Source organism: Cebus imitator, unplaced genomic scaffold (assembly GCF_001604975.1).
Source record: "Cebus imitator isolate Cc_AM_T3 unplaced genomic scaffold, Cebus_imitator-1.0 Scaffold297, whole genome shotgun sequence".
Classification (NCBI taxonomy): domain Eukaryota; kingdom Metazoa; phylum Chordata; class Mammalia; order Primates; family Cebidae; genus Cebus; species Cebus imitator.
In genome coordinates, this window is record NW_016107612.1 from 681,292 (window position 1) to 702,454 (window position 21,163).

The 21,163-nt window shown below is 45.9% G+C and overlaps 1 protein-coding gene across 2 annotated transcripts in view; it reads left to right on the top strand.

Annotated features, from left to right (window-relative positions):
- Positions 1 to 17,011: 17,011 nt before the first annotated feature.
- Positions 17,012 to 21,163, top strand: part of CSNK2A2 (casein kinase 2 alpha 2) — a 44,633-nt gene continuing 40,481 nt past the window's right edge. The window contains exons 1-2 of one of the 2 annotated variants that reach the window (XM_017502585.2): positions 17,012 to 17,479; positions 18,271 to 18,382. In XM_017502585.2, the coding sequence (XP_017358074.1) occupies positions 17,376 to 17,479; positions 18,271 to 18,382 (216 nt within the window). In that variant the 5' untranslated portion in view covers positions 17,012 to 17,375. The remainder of the gene's footprint in view (positions 17,480 to 18,270; positions 18,383 to 21,163) is intronic. The other variant, XM_037729279.1, reaches the window with a different exon arrangement.

The following is a 21,163-nucleotide window of genomic DNA, read 5'->3' on the forward strand; positions in this document are numbered from 1 at the left end:
CCTCCCTGCCTCCCTGCCTCCCTGCCTCCCTTCCTCCCTTCCTCCCTTCCTCCCTTCCTCCCTGCCTGCCTCCCTTCCTCCCTCCCTCCCTTCCTTCTTCTCTCCTTCCCTTCCTCCTTTTTCTCTCCTTCCCTCCCTCCTTTTCTTTCCTCCTTCATTCCCTCCCTTCCTATCTTTCTTTTCTCTTTCTTCCCTTCTTCCCTCCTTTCCTCCCTCCCTTCCTTTCTTCTTTTATTTTCTTCCTCCTTCATCCTCCCCTCCCTCCTCCTTTTTTTTATTTTTTATTTTTTTTTTTGGAGTCTGGCTCCGTTATCCAGGCTGGAATGGAGTGGCATGATCTCAGCTCATTGCCCCACTGCAACCTCTACCTCCCAGGTTCAAGCAATTCTTGTGCCGCAGCCTCCCGAGTAGCTAGGATTACAGGTGCCCGCTACAATGCCCAGCTAATTTCTTTTGTATTCTTAGTAGAGACAGGGTTTCGCCATGTTGGCCAGACTGGTCTCAAACTCCCAACCTCAAGTGATCTGCCTGCCTTGGCCTCCAAGTGCTAAGATTACAGGCGTGAGCCACCCGCACCTGCCCCTCCTTCCTCCTTCTTATTTATTCCTTTCTTCCTCCTTCCTTCCCTTCCTTTCTGTCTCCCTCCCTGCCTTCCTTTCCTCCTTCCCTTCTTACTTTCATTTTGAAGAAAATATAACTTTTAAAGAGATACAATTCACGTACCAAAGTGTGCGATTCAATGGGTTTTTTTAGTATATTCACAGAGTTGTGCAATCAGTTTTAAAATATATTCATCACCCTGAAAAGAAACTCTATACCCAATAGCAGTCAGTCCTCATTTCTGCCTAGTCCCCAGCAACCTATAATCCACATTCTGTCTCTGTGGATTTGCCTGTTCTGTGTATTCTGTATAAATGGATATATATAATATATAAAGACCCCATATAATATGTGGGTCTTTTGTGTCTGTTTTTTTTCACTTAGCACAATATTTTTAAGGTTCATCCATGTCATAGAATGGATCAGTACTTCATTCCTTTTTATTGCTATATAATACTCTATTGGATAGATATATCAGGTTTTATGTATCCATTAATTAGTTGATGGGCATATGAGTTGTTTCCACTCTTTGGCTATTATGAAAAATCCTGCTATAAACGTTCATGACAAGTTTTTTGGGGGACATATGTTTTAATTTCTCTTGGGTATAATACACCTAAGAGTGTTTCTGGCTCATTCGGTAACTCTGTGTTTAATCTTTCTAGGAACTACCAAGCTGTTTTCCAAAGTGGCTGCACCATTTTGCATCCCCACCAGCCCTGAATGTATAAGGGTTCTAATTTCTCCACATCTTGTTAACACTTGTTACTATACATCTTTTTTATTATAGCCATGCTAGTGGGCTAGAAATGGTATCTTATTGTGGTTTTGTGGCCTTGCTTCTTAAACCAATCTTGCACAGAGACCAATTTTGCACACAACTGATGTACCCAGCACCATGGTGTCAAGTTATAAATTTCCATTCATGCATTCAGTCTGATCAATGAGTGAAGACTGCCCTTCTGAGCCATCCCACAGGTGGGGGCTTGTTGAGAAATGTTAAATTTATGAATATTGTTGAATGCTGAATGTATGATAGAATATATTGTCTGCTAGGAAGAACGATGGCAAGGAAAACCTAGTCGTGCCCCGCCCCCCAAGTAGAAAACTACTTGGGGCATTCCAAAGCAGCAGGACAATGTATAAATATCATACAGATTAAAACAATTCTTTACGATCTCTGTCCGTGCCCCTGTGGCTCCCTCGTGGTGAATACTTTTTAGTTTGTTTGTGATCAGTGGTAAGTGGGCACCAGCTGCCTACTTGGCATATCTTGTGTTATGAGAAAACATAGAACACCTGTTTGCTAATAATGATCAGCTGTTCAGAGAGACTGTGAATCAGAATCTGCTCGAGGCTTTCAGCCTGCAATGCTGTCAGCCCCTGAGGCTCTCAGCTCAGAAGCCTGCTGGCCCCCCAGATAGACCCACTTTGCTGTTCTGTCTGGGCGCCTGCCTCTCAGTTCCTTCAGTGCCACCTGAGTGGGGTCTCTACGGCTGAGTTGGTACTCAGTAGGGGCTCTCAAAGGGGTATGGCTGCTGTACCAAGCCCTGCCCACCACAGGGAGATAATCTAGAATGATGATCTTTTGACCACATCAGGATCAAATTCTTGCAGTAAATAGCAGCAGTAAGTGCCAGGGTTTGTAATGTGCAGCAGGAGAGAGAAGCATGCAGCCTGGCCCTGGGCTGGGCCCCCTCAAGGAGGTCCCAGATCTCCATAAGGTGTCATTTGAGGCTTGCACAAAACAACATGACCTCCTTCACCACTCTGCCGTACTGTCTGAGATTCCACCACATCCCCAGAGGTGAGTAAATAAGGTGCCACCTTTTAAAAATGTGAATCTTTCTGGGAGGCGTAAGCATCTTGCAAGAAGTCCATACCTTATTGCGAATTAGCTTATCAGATGCCAACCCACACCCTGCAGGGACAGGACTCAGAGGAAGTGGGAGTTTTGAGTCATTGGGAAGGGTGGGGACGGGATATGAGGGAGCTCTGGTGGAAAAGGGGTAGCGCTGTTCAAGAGGTGGTGACATTTCAGGATGCCAAGATGGGGCCAGAATTGGGTCAATGGGGCCCAGGGAAGGTTTTCATCTTCATTCATCATTGGACAGTGGTAATGATTTATTTATTATGTGTCACACATTGTGCTAAGTGCTTTGCATACAATTTTTCTATTTTATTTATTTAACAAACACTTACACAGCACCATGTGCCACCACCTACCTCTGAAACCCCACATGCCACATCTTGTTAGCTTCCCTAAAATATGATTCCTGAATCTGAGCATTTCTCACCACCTTCCCAATCATCCTCCTCACTTTCCTGGTTTCCTGCAGGTCTCCCGGCTGGTGACTCTGCTTCCACGTTTGCAGTTAGAGCAATCCTTTATAAAGCAATCTCTCTGCTGTATTCAGCATGTGCCAATGGCTGCCTATCTTGGCCACAATTGTAGTCCTTACAATAAGGTGCTATTTGAACTATCCCTCTTACCTGGCTGACATCATTTGCCTACTGGCTGAGCCACAAGACACCTGCTGTTCCTCCAGCACACCAGCATGCTTCTTGCAGGGCCATGGCAACTACTGTTGTGTTCTCTCTAGAATGTTCTTCCCCCAGAATCTGCCTGGCTGATACCTTCACTTCTTCAAGTCTCAGCTTAAATGTCACCTCCTCAGAAAGACCTTTCTTAACACTGCCGCCTCCATCTCAAAGAGCCCAGTATTGCCAGATTGCTCACTGTCAAGAAAAGAGAGTTACAAATATAGAAAGGAAGAAACTACATGAGTTCTATGGTGTTAGATTGGAATTGGAGGCATAAAATGTACTCATGGTTTTCAATGTACACAAATAAATACAGAATAGAAATATAAATGGGTTTCTACATCTGTGTATGCATTATCGAACATATTGATACATATATGCTGTAGCTCAGCCTGGGGGCAGCAATAGTCCAATAACAATGAGCACACTAGGCCGGGCACAGTGGCTCACACCTGTAATCCCAAGGCAGGCAGATCACCTGAGGTTGGGTGTTTAAAACCAGCCTGACCAACATGGAGAAACCCCATCTCTACTAAAAATACAAAATTAGGCAGGCGTGGTGGCGCATGCCTGTAATCCCAGCTACTTGGGAGGCTGAGGCAGGAGAATCACTGGCGCCCTGGAGGCAGAGGTTGCCATGAGCCAAGATTGCGCCATTACACTCTAGCCTGGGCAACAAGAGCCAAACTCCATCTAAAAAAAAAAGAGAAAAGAAAAGAAAACAAACAAACAAAAACAATGAGTACACTCATGCCCTGATGTTGGCTCTGCACTGAAAGGAATCAGGATCCCTTTGAGCAATGGTTGATTCCAGAGCGGGAGAAGGAAAAGTACAAGATGAACCAGGGGCAAATTTTATGTCAAAAAACAAGAAAGTGATCAGAAGACAATAGGACAGGTAAAAGGGATTTAGGAACCAGTTGGAAAGGGCTCCCACCAGCCAACAGAAACGATTTGAGCATCAAAATAACTCATGATAATAATGGATTATAAATCATTGAATAAAATGGACATCCATGAGTTCATGATAATGTAAATAACTGCTCACATCTGAGATCCCAGCACTTTGAGAGGACAAGGTGGGTGGATTGCTTGAGCCCAGGAGTTCAAGATCAGCCTGGGCAACATAGGAAGACCCTGTCTCTACAAGCAATTTTTAAAATTTAGCTGGGCATGGTGGCAGCTGCCTGTGGTTCCAGGTATTTGGGAGGCTGAGGTGGGAGAATCGCTTGAGCTTCGGAGGTCAAGGCTGCAGTGAGCTGTGATCGTGCCATTGCACTCCAGGCTGGGTGACAGAGCAAGTCTCTGTCTCAAAATATGAACAAAAAACCCCTAATAACATAAATAATTAAATAGAAAGTTTGGGCCGGGCGTGGTGGCTCAGCCTGTAAACCAAGCACTTTGGAGGCCAAGGTGGGTGAATTACCTGAGAAAATACCTCACCCCCAAACATGTGTTCATTAAAAACATAAAAAGAACAGGCCAGGTGCAGTGGCTTATGCCTGTAATCCCAGCACTTTGGGAGGCCAAGGTGAGTGGATCACTTGAGGTCAGGATTTCGAGACCACCCTGGCCAACATGGTGAAACCCCCTCACCACAAAAATACAAAAAAATTAGCTGGGCGTGGTGGTGCACGCCTGTAATTCCAGCTACTTGGAAGCCTGAGAAAGGAGAATCGCTTGAACTCAGGAAGCAGAGGTTGCAGTGAGCTGAGATGGTGCCATTGCACTCTAGCCCGGACAACAAAGCAAAACTTCATCTCAAAAAACAAACAAACAAACATAAAAAGAGTAACTTTGCAGTGAAGAAATCTGGCAGAGACTACCCTGATAATCAACTGATTGAAGTTAATATCTTCAGTCATGGGACCAAGAAAATGGTATGCCACCCGGTAGTATGCAATGAGAAGAACACAGCTTTATTTCTGTGATATTTCTGCCCAAGAAGCTAATCTGAATCTATGAAGATTGGTGTTTATGAAGAAACACCAGATAACCCTGTTGAGGAATATGCCACAAAATAACTCGCCAATAATCTTCAAAAGACACTAAAAAACTCATAAATGGAAAGAGATTTTTCAAAAATGACACTAAATCCTGCATGTGGTTACTGAGGGGATCTTTTTGCTCTAAAGCAGTGGTCCCCAACCTTTTTGGCACCAGAGATGGGTTTTGTGGAAGACAATTTGGGGGTTGGGAGATGATTTCACTATGAAACTGTTCTACCTCAGATCATCAGGCATTAGTTAGATTCCCATAAGGAGGCTGGGTGTGGCAGCTCACGCCTGTCATCCCAGCACTTTAGGAGGCTGAGGTGGGCACATCACCTGAGGTCAGGAGTTTGAGACCAGCCTAGCCAACAAGGTGAAACCCTGTCTCTACTAATAATACAAAAATTAGCTGAGCATGGTGGCACGAACCTGTAATCCCAGCCACTCAGGAGGCTGAGGCAGGGGAATCTCTTGAACCTGGAAGGCAGAGGTTGCAGTAAGCCAAGATCTCACCACTGCACTCCAGCCTGGGCAAGAGCAAGACTCTGTATCAAAAAAAAAAAAAAAAAAAAAAAAAAAAAAAGATTCCTGTAAGAAGCGTGCAACCTAGATCCTTGGTGTGTGCAGTTCACAGTAGGGTTCAGGTTCCTATGAAAATCTAATGCCACCATGATCGGACAGGAGGCAGGACTCAGGTGGTGATGTTTGCTCACCCAGCACTCACTTCCTGCTGTGCAGCCTGGTTCCTGACAGGCCTTTGACTGGCACCGGTCCACAGCGCTAGGGTTAGGGACCCCTCCTAGAGGGGAAGGCAAATGGCAAAATTAGGATAGACACTTAGGACTGGACGATCATAATGTATAGGTGTTGACAGACTGACACAATTCTGCTAATCAGAGCAAGCTCCTGCTTCACTGAAAGATGGGCCTCTCAACGACACCGATGTCTAGTGTGGTTGCTACCGGTGCCGCCTCTTCTGACTCGTCTTTCCCCACTGTCATCTGTGTCTCTGCTGCTTTCTCAGTGGAGGGATTAATCACACCTTAGGCTTGGAGAGTTTGGATCTTCTTGGGATTGATTGTGTTTTCTCAGGTTGGGAGATCATCTATGGAAACTTCTGCTATACTCTGTGCTCTTGTGGGCATCAGAGCTGACATAGGGCCCGTCAATATGATCTGGGCTTTCCATGTCATCCTCTGGTCGAACTGAGGGAGGAGACCCTTAGTCACCCTTCAGCATCTAAGCCCACCTTTCCCTTGACTTCCACATTGCATATCAATAGAAGTAAAGGCTGGCAGACCTGACACCACCTTTAATCACCCTCCTATAGATCTCAGGCATGGTATGGAGGAATCTTTCTGGAAGGCCCTGTTTTTACTTAAACAATCAAACCCACACCTAAGTCACTGTACCCCACCCTACTCCATGGCCCAAGACCCTTTCACATGTAAATTCTAGAGCCGTAAACCCAAGTCCCTTTCACATGTAACATCTAGAGTTGTAAGCCTTTATAAAGGCAGAGATTTCCTTTATTAGACGAGCTTGGCTATTCGTCAGCTATGCTGCCTTGCTCCCGGCTGAATAAATCACACTCCTTCCTTCCCAGGTCAGTGTTTAAGAGGTTTGCTTCTTGCGGCCGTTCCTGCTTCAGAACAGGAAGACTTCTGCACGCATCCAGAATGGTGTGCTTCCTAAAACAAAGAGTAGAGCTTGCATGTGCAACGTTGTTTAGTTTCATTTAGTTTTTCTTCAGGATAGAGAAGCTAGTGTCTGTTAGGGGAAATGAATGCCACCAAATCCCAGGCTCAGAATCTTCTGAACAGAAGCCCTAAGGTGAGGAAGAGTAGGGGCTGGAACACAGGAGGAAAAGCCCAAATTCAAGAGGATCCCTCCACTTTTTTTTTTTTTTTGCCTGCAACAATCAGAGCAGCTAGCCTTTCTAAGGAGCAAATTTTCCTGCTTCAAAACAATACCAATTGTAATGTGACTAGCAAATGTCTCTGATTTCCACCAGTGACAAAGTCACAGGTACTGCTAATACTGCCATGTTTTGTATTGTATTGTATTGTTTTGTTTTACTATATCCATAATGGAGAAGGGGAAATGCTACATTTTATTTAGAGGTTGGTGAATAACGACATAATTTTTTTGCATCTGAATTTATGAACCCACTGAGTTCTCACTACTGACCCAGGTTGAGGACCTCTGGGTTAGTGTGTGCTGAGTCTAAAGCCCAGAGATCACTGTGGGAAAGTCTCCTGGGGAAAACCCAGGGAGGAAATGGCTTAACTCAGGACAAAAGCTGTGGGACCCAGACAACAGTGTAGATGGGAATGGCCAACTGGAGAAGAAGCCATTTGGACTTGGCAGGCAGGGGAGGGGGCACTGGGGAGGGGATGTGGGAGCTGATGGTGATTCTGGGCAATTTGGTTGGGCTGAGAGATACTGCAGCCCAGGTGCAATGGCTCATGCCTATAATCCCAGCACTTTGGGAGACTGAAATGGGAGGATCACTTGAGCCCAGGAGTTTGAGACCAGCCTGGGCAACATGGCAAAACTCTACAGAAAAATATAAAAATTGTTGGGGCATGATGCTGTGCACCTGTAGTCTCAGCTGCTTGGGAGGCTGAGGTGGGAGGATTGCTTGAGTCTGGGAGATTGAGGTGCAGTGAGCTGTGATCATGCCATTTTACTCCAGCCTGGGTGACAGAGCAAGACCCTGTCTCATGAAACTAAATATATAAATAAATAAAGAGATACTGCAGAAGAGAAACTTGGCAGGAAAATGAGTGTTTTTGAAGTTTGATGGCTTTGCCAGGGACTGTGGGAGACTGCCACTGCAGGGTTCAGCCCACTCTAACCAGGCAGAAGTAGGTGTGTCCACCAGGAAAGTACTATTTGCCCTTCAAAGTAGCCCTTTCACCTTTTCATTTCTTGAAATTCCAGGATTAAGGCTGCATTCACCAGACTACGTAGTCCTGTCCCTGTTTAAGATTTAAATCCCTTTGCAATAGCTGTTAGTTAAATTTTGGTCTGAAGAGATTAGGCCATCCTTCCCTAAGAATATTAGCAGAGTTTCTGTTTACTGAGCTTCTGGGAATAGGTAGGTGTTGGTGGGGGGAGGTCAGGAGTGCTAAAATGTGCCCTTTTCTCCAGCCAGGCAAGACTGAATAAGAGGGGTCTCCCACGGGAGCACCAGCAGAAAATTCCCATTTCTCTGGCTCTCTTTCCTGGAACAGGCTCTGCCACATTCCTGCCATCCTCCTCAGGGCCACTCTCTGGTTGGAGGACAGAGTGGGGTCACATGGTAAGAATGACTAGGACAAAAAGGAATCAGAAAGTGATATCCCTAAGTGTAAGCTCTTTTAGGCTGACTGATGGCCCCATGGATGCCATGTTAACCTCTGTGACCCTCAGGGACACTCCAGATGAGTTCCTGGAAAATCTGAAGTAACTGGAAGACCATGAAAAGGGGAAGAAATGATCGATCCCTTGGTGCCTACTTAACTTTAAGACATTCACTGTTGTTCTTTATTCCTACCCCAATTAAAAAGGCCATTGGACTTTGTAACCAACCTTCGTCAACTTATGTAGGGTTGTAGGGTGACTTCATTCCCTACGACCCCCTCCCAGCTTGCAAAAAACTGTCCTAAACTGTAACTTCTGTAACTTTCCACTGCCCACCCCAAAGCTATAAAACCAACTCCTATCCCACTGCCCTCCCCTGACTCTCTTTTTGGAGTCAGCTCACCCACACCCTGGTAAATAAACAGCCATGTTGCTCACACAAAGACTGTTTGGCAGGGGGGTCTCTTAATTCAGTGCACGTGTTTTAACACTAAGGACTTTATGTGCACATGTACCCAGGTGGAGTGCAGCCAATCTGGCCATAATGTATATATTTTATTCACCTGTCTGGAGCCTCAAAGCAACCCAAAAGTAAGAGTCCAGCACTCTGTTAAATTAAACTAAATTTGGCCTGCAGACATCTCCGTACCTGAGTCTTTATATAGTGAACCGCAACCTACCTTAGCAGGTGAACGGACTGAAAGCCTAACTTAGGAGTGTACTTTTGTAACAAACAGCTGAATGGCAGTCAATCACAGGAGCCCCACTGATCAGACCACATTCAAATAAGGCTAGCGCTGAGCTGTAACCAACCCAACTGCCTGTGTACCTCATGTGTTTTCTGTCCACAAATGTTGCCTGACCACGTGTCAAGCCAGAGTTCTCCATACCTATTCTGGTTCTGAGGGGTCTCTGGTTCCAGAATCATTCTTTCCTCAATTAAAGTCTGCTAAATTTAATTTGTCTAAAGTTTTTCTCTTAGCAATTCCTCGTGAACTCCTTGGATTACAGAGAGAACTCAAGACCCTACTTCCCTACGCTCTATCCTTTCCTAGCTGGTGTAAAGCCCCCATTAACTCACAAGTTCTTGAGGAGAGGGTGAGGACTGTCAACAGTCTGAAAACCTTGGTTTTCTTTCCCCCCCGATTATGAAAGTAAAATCTATGCTTCCAAGACCCCAAAGCATTTAATGCATTTCCTTCCAGTTTTTTTTTTTTTTTTTTTTTTTTTTTTTTTTTTTTTTTTTTTATGCATTTGTTACATACCTGAAAATTTACCTCCTAAATGTAGGTATAGGCTGGGTGCACTGGCTCATGCCTCTAATCCCAGCACTTTGGGAGGCTGAGACAGGCAGATCACCTGAGGTCAGGAGTTCAAGACCAGCCTAGCCAACATGGTGAAACCCTGTCTCTACTAAAAATACAAAAATTAGTCGGGCGTGGTGGCAAGTGCCTGTAGTCTCAGCTACTTGGGAGGCTGAGGCAGGAGACTCACTTGAACCCAGGAGGCAGAGGTTGCAGCGAGCTGAGATCGCACCACTGCACTCCAGCCTGGGCAACAGAAGAAGACACTGCCTCAAAAACAAAAATCAAAAAAACAAAAAACAAACAAACAAAATCTACAGGAATACACTTTGGTGCCCTACTTTGAAACAAAGAAAAGCAGAACAAAAGTATCATCTGTTCTTATTGTATAGAAAAAGGCCTAAAGAGGCCAGATGCAGTGGCTCACGCCTGTAATCCCAGCACTTTGGGAGGCGGAGGCGGGTGGATCACCTGAGGTCAGGAGTTCGAGACCAGCCTGGCTACCATGGTGAAACCCCATCTATAAAAGCAAAAAAGGCCTACAAGGATACATACTGAACTGTGGAAATGTGGAAGGCAAAGAAGGACAAGTTTCACTTTTTACCTGCCTGACTCTTGCATTTATTGAAAAAGATTAATATTTAAAAATTATTCGCAGCACTTTTGTTAAAGATGGTATGGCGGACTTTATCCATATGAGGGTCATGGCAACAGGGTTAGGGACCACTGCAGTGGGGTTTTGCAGTGAGTGACAGAGACCAGACTCAAGTGCTACTTCAACAAGAACATGTGGGTATTTATAACTAAGGAACAGAGCAGGCGTCAGCGGACCAAAAGTTACTAGGAGGACACATCAGGGACAAGGGGTTTCTGGCTAAATTAACTTGATAGAGTTATTGCCAAAGGCAGGCCAGGGTGATAGGATATGCAGGGTAGCCAGATAGCAAAGGTAGTGAGTTTTTGCTCAACTGATTAGCAGCATTCTTGCTCAAAGTAGATTCAACAAGGACAGAGAAGTCCAAGGTCAAGCTTATTAAAAAGGACTTAGGAGCCTGAGGAAAGTTTTCATCAAAGGAGAGAGTCTTTGTTATTAACCACGTGCTACTGCAGGAGTTTCCCATTGCTGCTGTAACAAATTACAAACTTAGTGGCTTTAAGCAACACAAATTTATTCTAAATGGGTCTCGTTGGACTACAGTCAAAGTGTTGGCAGGGCTACGTTGCTCGTCTAGGGAAGGAACCGTTTTCTTGCCTTTTTCAGCTTCTAGAGGTGGTCTACATTTCTTGGCACCACCCCCTTCCATCTTCAAAGCCAGCAATCACATCATTCTGACCACTGTGTCATCAATACATCTACTTCTCTGACATCCCACCTCTCGCTTTCACTTTATAGGAGCCCTCGTGAGTGTCCTAAATCAACCTAGATGCTCCATGATATTTCCCAGCTCAAAGTCTTCATTTAAGTACATCTGCCGGGCACGGTGGCTCACGCCTGTAATCCCAGCACTTTGGGAGGCCAAGGCAGGTGGATCACCTTGAGGCTGGGAGCTCGAGGCCAGCCTGACCAACGTGGAGAAAACCAGTCTCTAAAAAAATAAAAATAAAAACAATAAGCACATCTGCAAAGTTCTTCTTCCATGTAAGGTAACATATTTACAGATTCTGGGGAGGAGTAAGTGTATAAACATATTTTTTGAAATGGAGTCTCACTCTGTCACCCAGGCTGGAGTGCAGTGGCACAATCTCGGCTCACTGCAACCTCTGCATCCTGGGTTCAAGCGATTCTCCTGCCTCAGCCTCCCGAGTAGCCGGGATTACAGGCGCCTGACACCATGCCTGGCTAAGTTTTGTATTTTTAGTAGAGACAGGGTTTCACCATGTTGGCCAGGCTAGTCTTGAACTCTTGACCTTGGATGATCCACCCGCCTTAGCCTCCCAAAGTGCTGGGATTACAGACATGAGCCACGAGCCATAAGTGTATATCTTTGAGGTGGGGGAAGGGCAATATTCTGCTTACCACAATTACTTGTACAACTTTTTTAAAATTTATTTATTTATTTATTTATTTATTTATTTATTTCTGGAGACAGGGGCTTGTTCTGTCGTATAGGCTGGAGTGCAATGACCTGACCACAGCTCATTGCAACCTCGAACTCCTGGGCTCAAACAATCCACCTGTTTCAGCCTCCTGAGTAGCTGTGATTATATAGCCATGCTCCACCATGTCCACCTAATTTTAAAAATTTTCTTGTAGAGATGGGATCTCTCAATGTTGTCCAGGCTCGTTTCAAACTCCTGGCCTCAAGAGATACTTCCACCTTGACCTCCCAAAGTGCTGGGATTACAGGCAAGAACCACCAAGCCCAGCCCTCCTATTTAAAAGTCTTGTATCATAAAATTTTTTCATTGCTAAAAATTCCTCATAATCACACTTTTTAGTAATGCCTAATATTTCACTACAGGGAATATACCACAATTTATTTAGCTGGTACCCCATTTGTGGTCAAATGTACCACAAACTTTTTAGTAATGCTTAATATTTCACTACAGAGAACGTACCACAATTTATTTAGCTGGTCCCAATCATTTTATGTTTTCATGATTAAAGATAATGACTGTCATGAGGAACATCTGTGGTCCTTTGTGGGCCATACTGAATCAGAAAGGGTTAAGGAAAGTGACTTGGTGGTCAGGAAGATCAGAGTTCAAATCCAGGCTCTGCCTCAGTTTATTATTGTCATTAGAGTCTTGGTTTCCTCCTTTGCACAAAGGGGACCCTTAGAAAAGCTCCAACCTCATAGATTTCTAACAACAGGTATGTTGGGATAAAATTCACATAACATAAATCCATCCATTTAGATCTGGCGCAGTGGCTCACACCTGTAATCCCAGCACTTTGGGACACCGAGGCAGGCAGATCATAAGGTCAGCAGTTCGAGACCAGTCTGGCCAATATGATGAAACCCCATCTCTACTACAAATATAAAAATAAGCTGGGCGTGGTGGCGGGCACCTGTAATCCCAGCTACTCAGGAGGCTGAGGCAGGAGAATCGCTTGAACCTGGGAGGCAGATGTTCCAGTGGGCAGAGATTGGCCCATTGCACTCCAGCCAGGGCAACAGGGTGAGACTCCATCTCAAAAAGAAAAAAAGAAAAGAAAAATGAAATCCATCCATTTAAAGTCTAAATTCAATGGTTTTTAGCCATGTACCATTTTGGCAGGATTCAATGATGTAGAATCATTTGTTTGATAAACACACAAATTGCCATCATGATTAATAATTATCTGATCATAATTTTCATTATTTTTTTAGGCAAGGTTCTTGAGAAGCATCAATACAAGACAAAAGCCTATAAACTTCTCAAATGCTTTGAAAGTAGGTTCGTGAAGATAGAAGGTGGCCTTCAGAGGGATTTGTAAATGTGCTTTTGTTTTTTGGATTTTTGGTGTTTGGATAGAATTTGGGAGCATAGGAGGTGGTATGAAAGTGTTGGCTTATTTGGTTCAAGATACCTTCTTTCATTCCCTTTTGTTGCAACACTGAATTATACCCACCCTCAAACTGTACACACAGAGTAATGAGGGGAAGTCACTTTTAATTTGCAGACCCTCCCTGCCTGTCACCTCCCCCTGCAGAGCCACCAGCCTTCCTGTCTTTATATCCAAGTGAGACTCCGTCAGTGAGGGTTGCATGAGTACCACTTCCAACCCCCACCTTAACTCAAGCTAAGTCAGTTTCATGGGCAGAAATCTGAGGCAGGGGTCTCTGCCAATTCCATGGGGTGCCCATCCAACCTCCCAACAAACCACAAAAATATTCCATTTGGCTGTGGGTGACAGACTGCAGGTTTCAGGGCTGAGTTAGTATAGCGTCAGCCAAATGCAGGAGTGTGTTGCACCAGAGAGGTGTGTGGGTGAATCCTCAGCATCCCGCAGGTATGGGAGCAGGTTACATGAGATGGGTGTGGGCTACGTGGTGAGGATGAGAGGAAGATGTACGGAAGGTGGGTGGGGTCAGAAGTGGGCGAGGGTGGAGCTGAGGAATGGGGCCCCAGCAGAGGTTGGACATAATAGTTACACCAGTGGTTTGGAATCATTTTTGGGTCATGGCCTCCTTTGAGAATCTGATGTATGCTAAGGAAATAATGAAAACACACACACATACACACACACACACATTCTGCACATTGTGTCAGGGGTTCCCAGAACTCAGGAAATTCATCCAAGGACTTGGAATTAAGACTCTCTGGTCTGGACTAGTTCAAAGGGACTTGTCAGAAACAAATCCTAAAGCTGCATTAAGAGCTTGAGAATATTTATGTCTTCTAGTGTGAAAGAGATTTAGAGAAGTTTGCAGGTTTGGAAATTAAATTCCAAAGTCCACTTTTTCCATTAATGTTTTTTTTTTCTGCTTTTTATTTGGAAAGTTTTCCAATTCTAACAAGAAGTTGCAAGCTCATGTACTCTTCAACTACATTCACTAATTATCAAAATTTGCCCCTAATTCCTCCCCACTCCCGATCTATGCATGCTTATGCTCTCAGAAACCCATGCTTTTTCTGGAGAGTCATTTGAGACTAAGCTGCAGATGTCGATACTTCATCTCTACAGACAAGATACATAAATCCTAAAATTAAGGGATTCTCCTGCATAGCTAAATACAATGATCACACTTAAAATTTAACATTGATACAATGTAACATTCTGTAAGATGCATTAACAACCTGTAATATACATCCTATATTCAAATTTCCCCTGGAGTACACTTCTGTTAGGTTGGTGCCAAAATAATAGCGGTTTTCTCCATTACTTTCTTTCTTTCTTTTTTTCCCCAGAGTTTTAAAGGCAGATTTTGACAACATCACCATTACTTTCAATTGAATTTCAGTAACTTTTGCACCAACCTAATATGAGCTGTATTCTTTCTCCCTCCCTCCTTTCCTTTTTTTTTTTTTTTAATCCAGACTCTAATTCAGAATCATACTCTTCATTTAGTTATGTTTCTCAGTGTTTAGTAATCAAGAACACTCATCCAGGGTTTTGTTTGGGTTTGTTTCTCCTGTGACACTGACATTTTTGAAGAACCCAGGCTAGCTGTTTGGCAGAATGTCGCCCAGCTTGGATTTGTCTGATGGTGTCCTTATTTAGATTCAGGTTAAAAGTCTTGGCGGGAGTGCCACATTGGGGAAGTGTCCCTTCCCAGTGCATCACATCAGAGGATCAGTTGGTTCCCCACTGATGAGAAATCGGATCCATTGGTAAGGTGGTGACCTCCAGTTTCCTTCTAGTAATCCCTAAGTCATCTGTGGGGTAAAACTGTCTTCACTGAAGGTCTCTGACTGTGGCAAATGCTGGGAGAGCCAGTGGTGAGCATTCACAATCTGTCCTTGATCTTGCACTGTTTTTACAGGGGAGAGGACAGACAATAAACCAGGAAACAAATAATGACAAGATATGCAATTTTATGAAGGATGTGGATAGGGTGCTAAGATAGAGAAGTATCAATTCTAGAGAAAGCGATCTTTAAGGTGAGACTTGAGCTGGGGGCATGCCAGTAGTCCCAAGTCCTCGGGAGGCTGAGGTGTGCTATGCCAATCAGGTGTCCTCGCTAAGTTTGGCATCAACTATGGTGACCTGCTGGGGCTGGGGGACCACCAGGTTGCCAGGTGGCAAACAGCAGGTCAAAACTCCCATGCTGATCAATAGTAGGATCGTGACTAGCCATTGCACTCCAGCCTGGGCAATTTTGCGAGACCCTATCTCTAAAAAATACTACTAATAAAGAAAAAGGTGAAACTTGAATAGGAAAAAGGAGTCACCCTTGGGAAGGTGGGGTGGAGGGGTTGGGGGTGGCTCCTAGTCAAGCTTGGAGCATGGAAGGAACTGAAAGATGGATGTGTGGTGGTCTCAAGGAGGGAAGAGTGATAGGAGCAAGGCCCTGTGTCTGGTAATGATAATATTCAACACACAGTATCTTAACATTGAACATCATCCGAAGTGTTTCACGTGGTTTACCTTGTTTAGTTCTCCTTGCAGCCCTGTGAAGTGGGTGCTATTACTGATTTTATGCTGTAGAATCTGAAACAGAGAGGTTGAATAATTGGCCCAAGGTCACACAGCTTGTAAGTAGCAGTACTGGATGGATCTGACTCCACAGTTTGTGCTCTTAGATTCGTCAAGGAGGAAGGCGCAGGGTTTCACCCAGAAAACAGAATGTGAAAAGGGATTGGAATCAGAGCAACCTGGACTGGGTGCAGAGGTTCTGTCGCGAAAGGAGGCTGGATGAGAAAGGAAGTCAGAATAAGGGCCTAGAAGGTCAAAGGAGAGGATGTTCAGGACTGCAGGCAACACTGGAAGCCAGGCCAGCTCAGCTGGCCACCCGCCCCAGGTGTGCATCCCCAACCTCAGTCTGTCCCTTCAGGTAGGATTTACATTCTCCTGCTTTCCCTCCTCCTCAGCAAAAACAGATTTACAGACTCTCAAAGTCTCTCCCCACAAATGACTTACTAATCACAAAGGAGAAAATTGTAACTTTGCAGTGGCACAACCTGGCCGACTCCAGCTTAACCAACTGACCAAAGTGGGTATTCAGAGGGACCTCAGGGAAGGCTCTGGCGGGGCATTTGGGGGAAATGTAGAAGGGTTTCCTGAGGACTCTGAGTGAAGGGGGTGGGAAGTCTTGGGGACGGAGGAGTCTGTAGGAACAGGGAAGGGTCCAGAGGGGGAAGGAGGGGTACGTCTCGTCTCGGGGGAAGGGAAGTATTGAGGTGGGGGAGGTTCTGAGGTTTGAACGAGGCCCTAGAGAGGGACTTGACAGTTTGGGTGAGAGGAGGGTATGGGAGGTGTTGGGGCAAAAGCTGGGTAAGTGCAGAGCTGGGGGCAGGGTCTCCACGGACAATCTTGAAAGGGTCGGGACTCGAAGGAGAGGGTTCTAGGGCAACGGCCAGTGGAAGGGGGGCTCCTGCGGCGTGAGGTCAGGCCAGCCCGAGGATAAGGCGAATTGGGCAGCCCGGCCTGGGGCGGCGGGAGGGCCAAGGTGGTGGAGGGCGCGGGGGAGGGGGCGGGGCGTGCCGGGGCGGGGCCGGGGCGGGGTCGGCACCGCCCGGCGGGTCCCCCCGCGCTGCAGGGGGCGCTGTGAGCCTGGGCGGCCCCAGGCCGGGCGGCGGCCGCTCCCAGTGAGCGCGGCCCCTTTTCCGGGTTTCCTCCGCCTCCTCCTCCTCTCCTCCTTCTTCTCCGCTGCTGCCGCCGCTGCCCCTTTCCCGGCCGGTGGCTGCCGCTGCCGGTGCCGCCGCCGCCGCCTCCTGGGGGCCGCGAGCCGAGCGGAGACCGCCGCGGAGCGCGAGCGCCGCCCGCCCCGCCGCTCCGCCGGCCGCTCCAGGGCCGGGCCGGCTCGGCCGGCGCCCCCCGCGCCCCCAGCCCGCCCGCCCCCGCGGGCCCGGCCTGGCGCGGCCGCCCGCTGCCGCGCTCCTCCTCCTCCTCTTCCAGAGCCCGGCGGCCAGCCGCCTCCTCCGCCCGCCGCCCCGCGCCCCCCGCCGCGCCGCCGCCGCCACCCTCTGCGCCCCGCGCCGCCCCCCGGTCCCGCCCGCCATGCCCGGCCCGGCCGCGGGCAGCAGGGCCCGGGTCTACGCCGAGGTGAACAGCCTGAGGAGCCGCGAGTACTGGGACTACGAGTCTCACGTCCCGAGCTGGGGGTAAAGCCGCCGCCGCCGCCCCCCGCCGGGCCCGCCGACCCCTGCCCCCGCCCGGCCGCCCCCCGCGACCCGCACTCGGCCCGGGTGGTGTCTCCCGCCGATCCCTCCGCGGCCCCGCCGGAGACAGAGGTCCCGCTCTCGCACATGTCCTCGTCTTCCTCTTCCCTCCCCTTTACCCCCGTTTCGTCTCTTTCTCCCCGCTTTGCGCACCCCTTTCCCCCACGGAATGCTTTTTTACTCGGGGAGAAGTGTGGGGTGCACGGATCGGCGCTGGGTGGAAGTGAGGGAGCAGCCCTTCCTCACACTTTTGGGTTTCCACTAGGGTGGGAAGTCAACAGCTGTCCTCTGGAGCTATTAAAATTCGCTGCCTTTTCGGTTTTCTGAGATGAGGTGGTGGGAGGAAATTTCTTAAAGACGTCCACGTTTTTAAAACAGGGACTGTCTACCTTCAGGGTGTGAAACGGGAAGCAGGTGCTGTGGAGCCACGGGGCAGAGGGGGCACCCTCTAGGCCTTCAGGACGGGTGCTTTGTTCGCCCCTCTGGACTGGCTCAGAGCGTTGCCTTCCTACCCCATCTTCCCAAGTTAGGAGAGACCAATTAGGTTAGGAGCTCTGCAGAGCAAAGGGAGCCAAGATTACGTCGTGGCTTTCATTTAGGGAATGAGTTGTGACGTGATGTATAGACACTTCCAAGTGTTTGCCTGGCGGAAGCGGCTGGATGACGTGTGTAGTGGGCATAGGCTTGGCTAACCCCTAGTCCTGGCATTTATGTGTGTCTCTTACCTTTTACAGTAATCAAGATGATTACCAACTGGTTCGAAAACTTGGTCGGGGAAAATATAGTGAAGTATTTGAGGCCATTAACATCACCAACAATGAGAGAGTGGTTGTAAAAATCCTCAAGGTGAGTGTCCTATGAGTAAAATGTAACCTTTGTCCCCCCACAGGGCAAAAGGATGTAAGCTACCCCAGTCATATTCTAGAATGGGCAGTGCAAGCTTGAATTTAATTATTTATTTATTTCGAGTCAGAGTCTCACTCTGTCACCCAGGCTGGAGTGCAGATTATAGTTCACTGCAGCCTTCAACTCCTGGGCTCAGGTGATCCTCCCAACTCAGCCTCCCAAGTAGCTGGGACTACAGGTGGATGCCACTATACCCATCTATTCAAAAAATTTTTTTTGTAGAGACAGGGTCTGGTCATGTTGCCCAGGCTGGTCTTAAACTCCTTAGCTCAAGCAGTCTTCCAGAACGACTCCTTGCAGGCCTCCCAAAGTTGCTGGGATTACAGGCATGAGCCACTGCGCCCAACCCACACTCAAATTTTACTTATCTGATGTCCCTTCATTACTTCTTTTTCCACCCCATTTTCCTGTGAACTTTCAAGGAAATGTGCTGACTGGTCACAAATCTAAGCTCAACTCTAAGTTCAGGAAGGTGTTTGTTCTAAAATGTAAATTATAGGTGCCTAAAGCAAAAATTCCAAAAGGGCTCCATTTGTTAGAAAATAAATAGGTATTCAAAAGACAAAAAAGCCATTCTCAATTTCAGGTCTCCTTGAGCACTGTGTTTGTTACTCTTTGTACTTGATCTACCTTATTCCAGAAAGAAAGTTGGACAAAATTGGAGTGACTTCAGAAATGTATTTCAAGCCCAAGTGGAAGGAAATTCCTTAGTGGATAATCACTTTTTTTTTCTTCTTTGGCAGTAAAGTTTCAGGTGGCGTGGATACAGTGCACTAGTAGTGCTGAGAAGCTTATTGGGAAGCCAGAGAGCCATTGTTGCTTATCAGCTAGTAAAAATATGAAGAATTCACTTAGAATTACTGAAGTAATCACTGGAACAAAACTATCTTAACATATGGTTTAGCGATCTCAGTTTGATAATGCTATGCTTTTGTTATCTCTTTGATGAAGATGATTTTAATGAGCATGAAGGGTTGGCCAAATTTTCCTTCGGGTAAATGATTAATTGTGTAGCTTTAATAATGTTTTATAGGGTACGGTAAAAAGTAATTCGTAGAATCTGTGATGGGTCCTCATTATTGCCAGATCATTTCATGTGGGTACGTGTCATTCAATGAGAGACTGAGAAGATGGAAGAGTAATGGAAGCACTTTTGTATACATGTGATTTCCAGTGTGGCCCTTTTGCAGAGGTTCTGTGGACTGAGAATGTGGTATTGAAAAGCTGTTTCTGTGTAGTAGGGCAGCTGTGTAGGTAACCTGTGTTTAATGTGAGGGGTCAGGGTTAGCTTTCTGGTAATCACCTTTCAGAAAAATGATCAGCTCCATCACTCAATATATACTAGCCTAGTGATGAAGGAGCAGAATTGCAGGAAAGAGGAATAGACAGTTATTTGTGTTCTCAGACACACTAGGGATCAGAATCTGTGAGGAATTGATGTTGAAGATACTGAGTGTGACTCTTCTCTTCCCTAAATATGAATTGCACTTACGAAGTCACAAGGTGGTGGTGGTTGTTTTTTTTAAGTCACAGGGAAATTACCTATAAAAGCCATACATTAGCTTTATGTACATAACCATAAGTTATTAATAAACTGCTTCAAATCTAAGAAGCAAGGCATACATTGAAATTAGGAATATCCACATTCTACTGCTGTATATTCGGAAGAATGAATTGCTGACTCTAAAGCAATTCCAGAAAAATGTCTAAACTTTTGTGCTATGGCAGCATTTTTAGAATAAGTGTACACTTTTCTGCGGTGCTTTTTTTCTTTTTCTTTTTTTTTTTTTTTTGAAAGGAACGGCATTCAGGTGTATGTATAAATACCAGCGTGTTCATTTAGGAGAACATCACCTTGCTGCGTCGTCATCCAAAGAGCTTCATAGGGTCTAGCTTTATCCCTTACTCTTAAAGATTCTTAGCATATGTTGGGGAACCCAGTATGGAAGCTGCTGCAGGTTATTTTTACAGATGGGAGACCAAGGCACAGAGGAACTTATCTAACATCATTATGTTGATTGACCATTAGCCAGAACTCCCATTTCCTATTTCTTCATATCTCTTACTGCTCATTGAGCATTGGATTGTAGGATTCTAAAGCTGAGCCCAAAAGCAAGTACCCGTGTCCTGGAATTAGACTTGGGAGGCCCCTTTGATACTCTAGTTAATAAAATGTTTCTTGTTTCTTGTCTCTTTTGACATTGTTTCTTTTCACAGTGCAGTCTAAACCACTAGTGAAAACTATACTCACTTCGTTGTGTTTTTTCAAAGCCTGGTGGCATTTCTATCCAGATTTTGTTCCTGTCTGAAAGATGGGGTAATACATCACTAATGGCATTATTGTGGTTTTAAAAAGAACAGGGTCTTTAGCCAAAGTTGTGCTTCTTTATTCAAATAAGTTGAAGTTATGACTAATAGCTACTATTGTGGTGCTTGGTCATAGGAAATTAGGTCCTTAACAGAGTACCAGCTGCTCATAACTTGGAAGAATCTAGAACAGGCTTCCTTTTTGTATAAGCCTGCCATATTTTAGCCGCAGGATTGTATTATGCACATAGTGACCAAGATAGAGGGTATCTTTCTTGAAGACAAGCTGTCTTTTTTAGTCAGTAGCATTTCATACCACTTCTTTCCAATATGTAAGAATGGGTGGATGATGAGTTACTACAGAGGAATTTTATATCATTTAATTTGCATTAGTAGATTTCCAGGTATTTTATT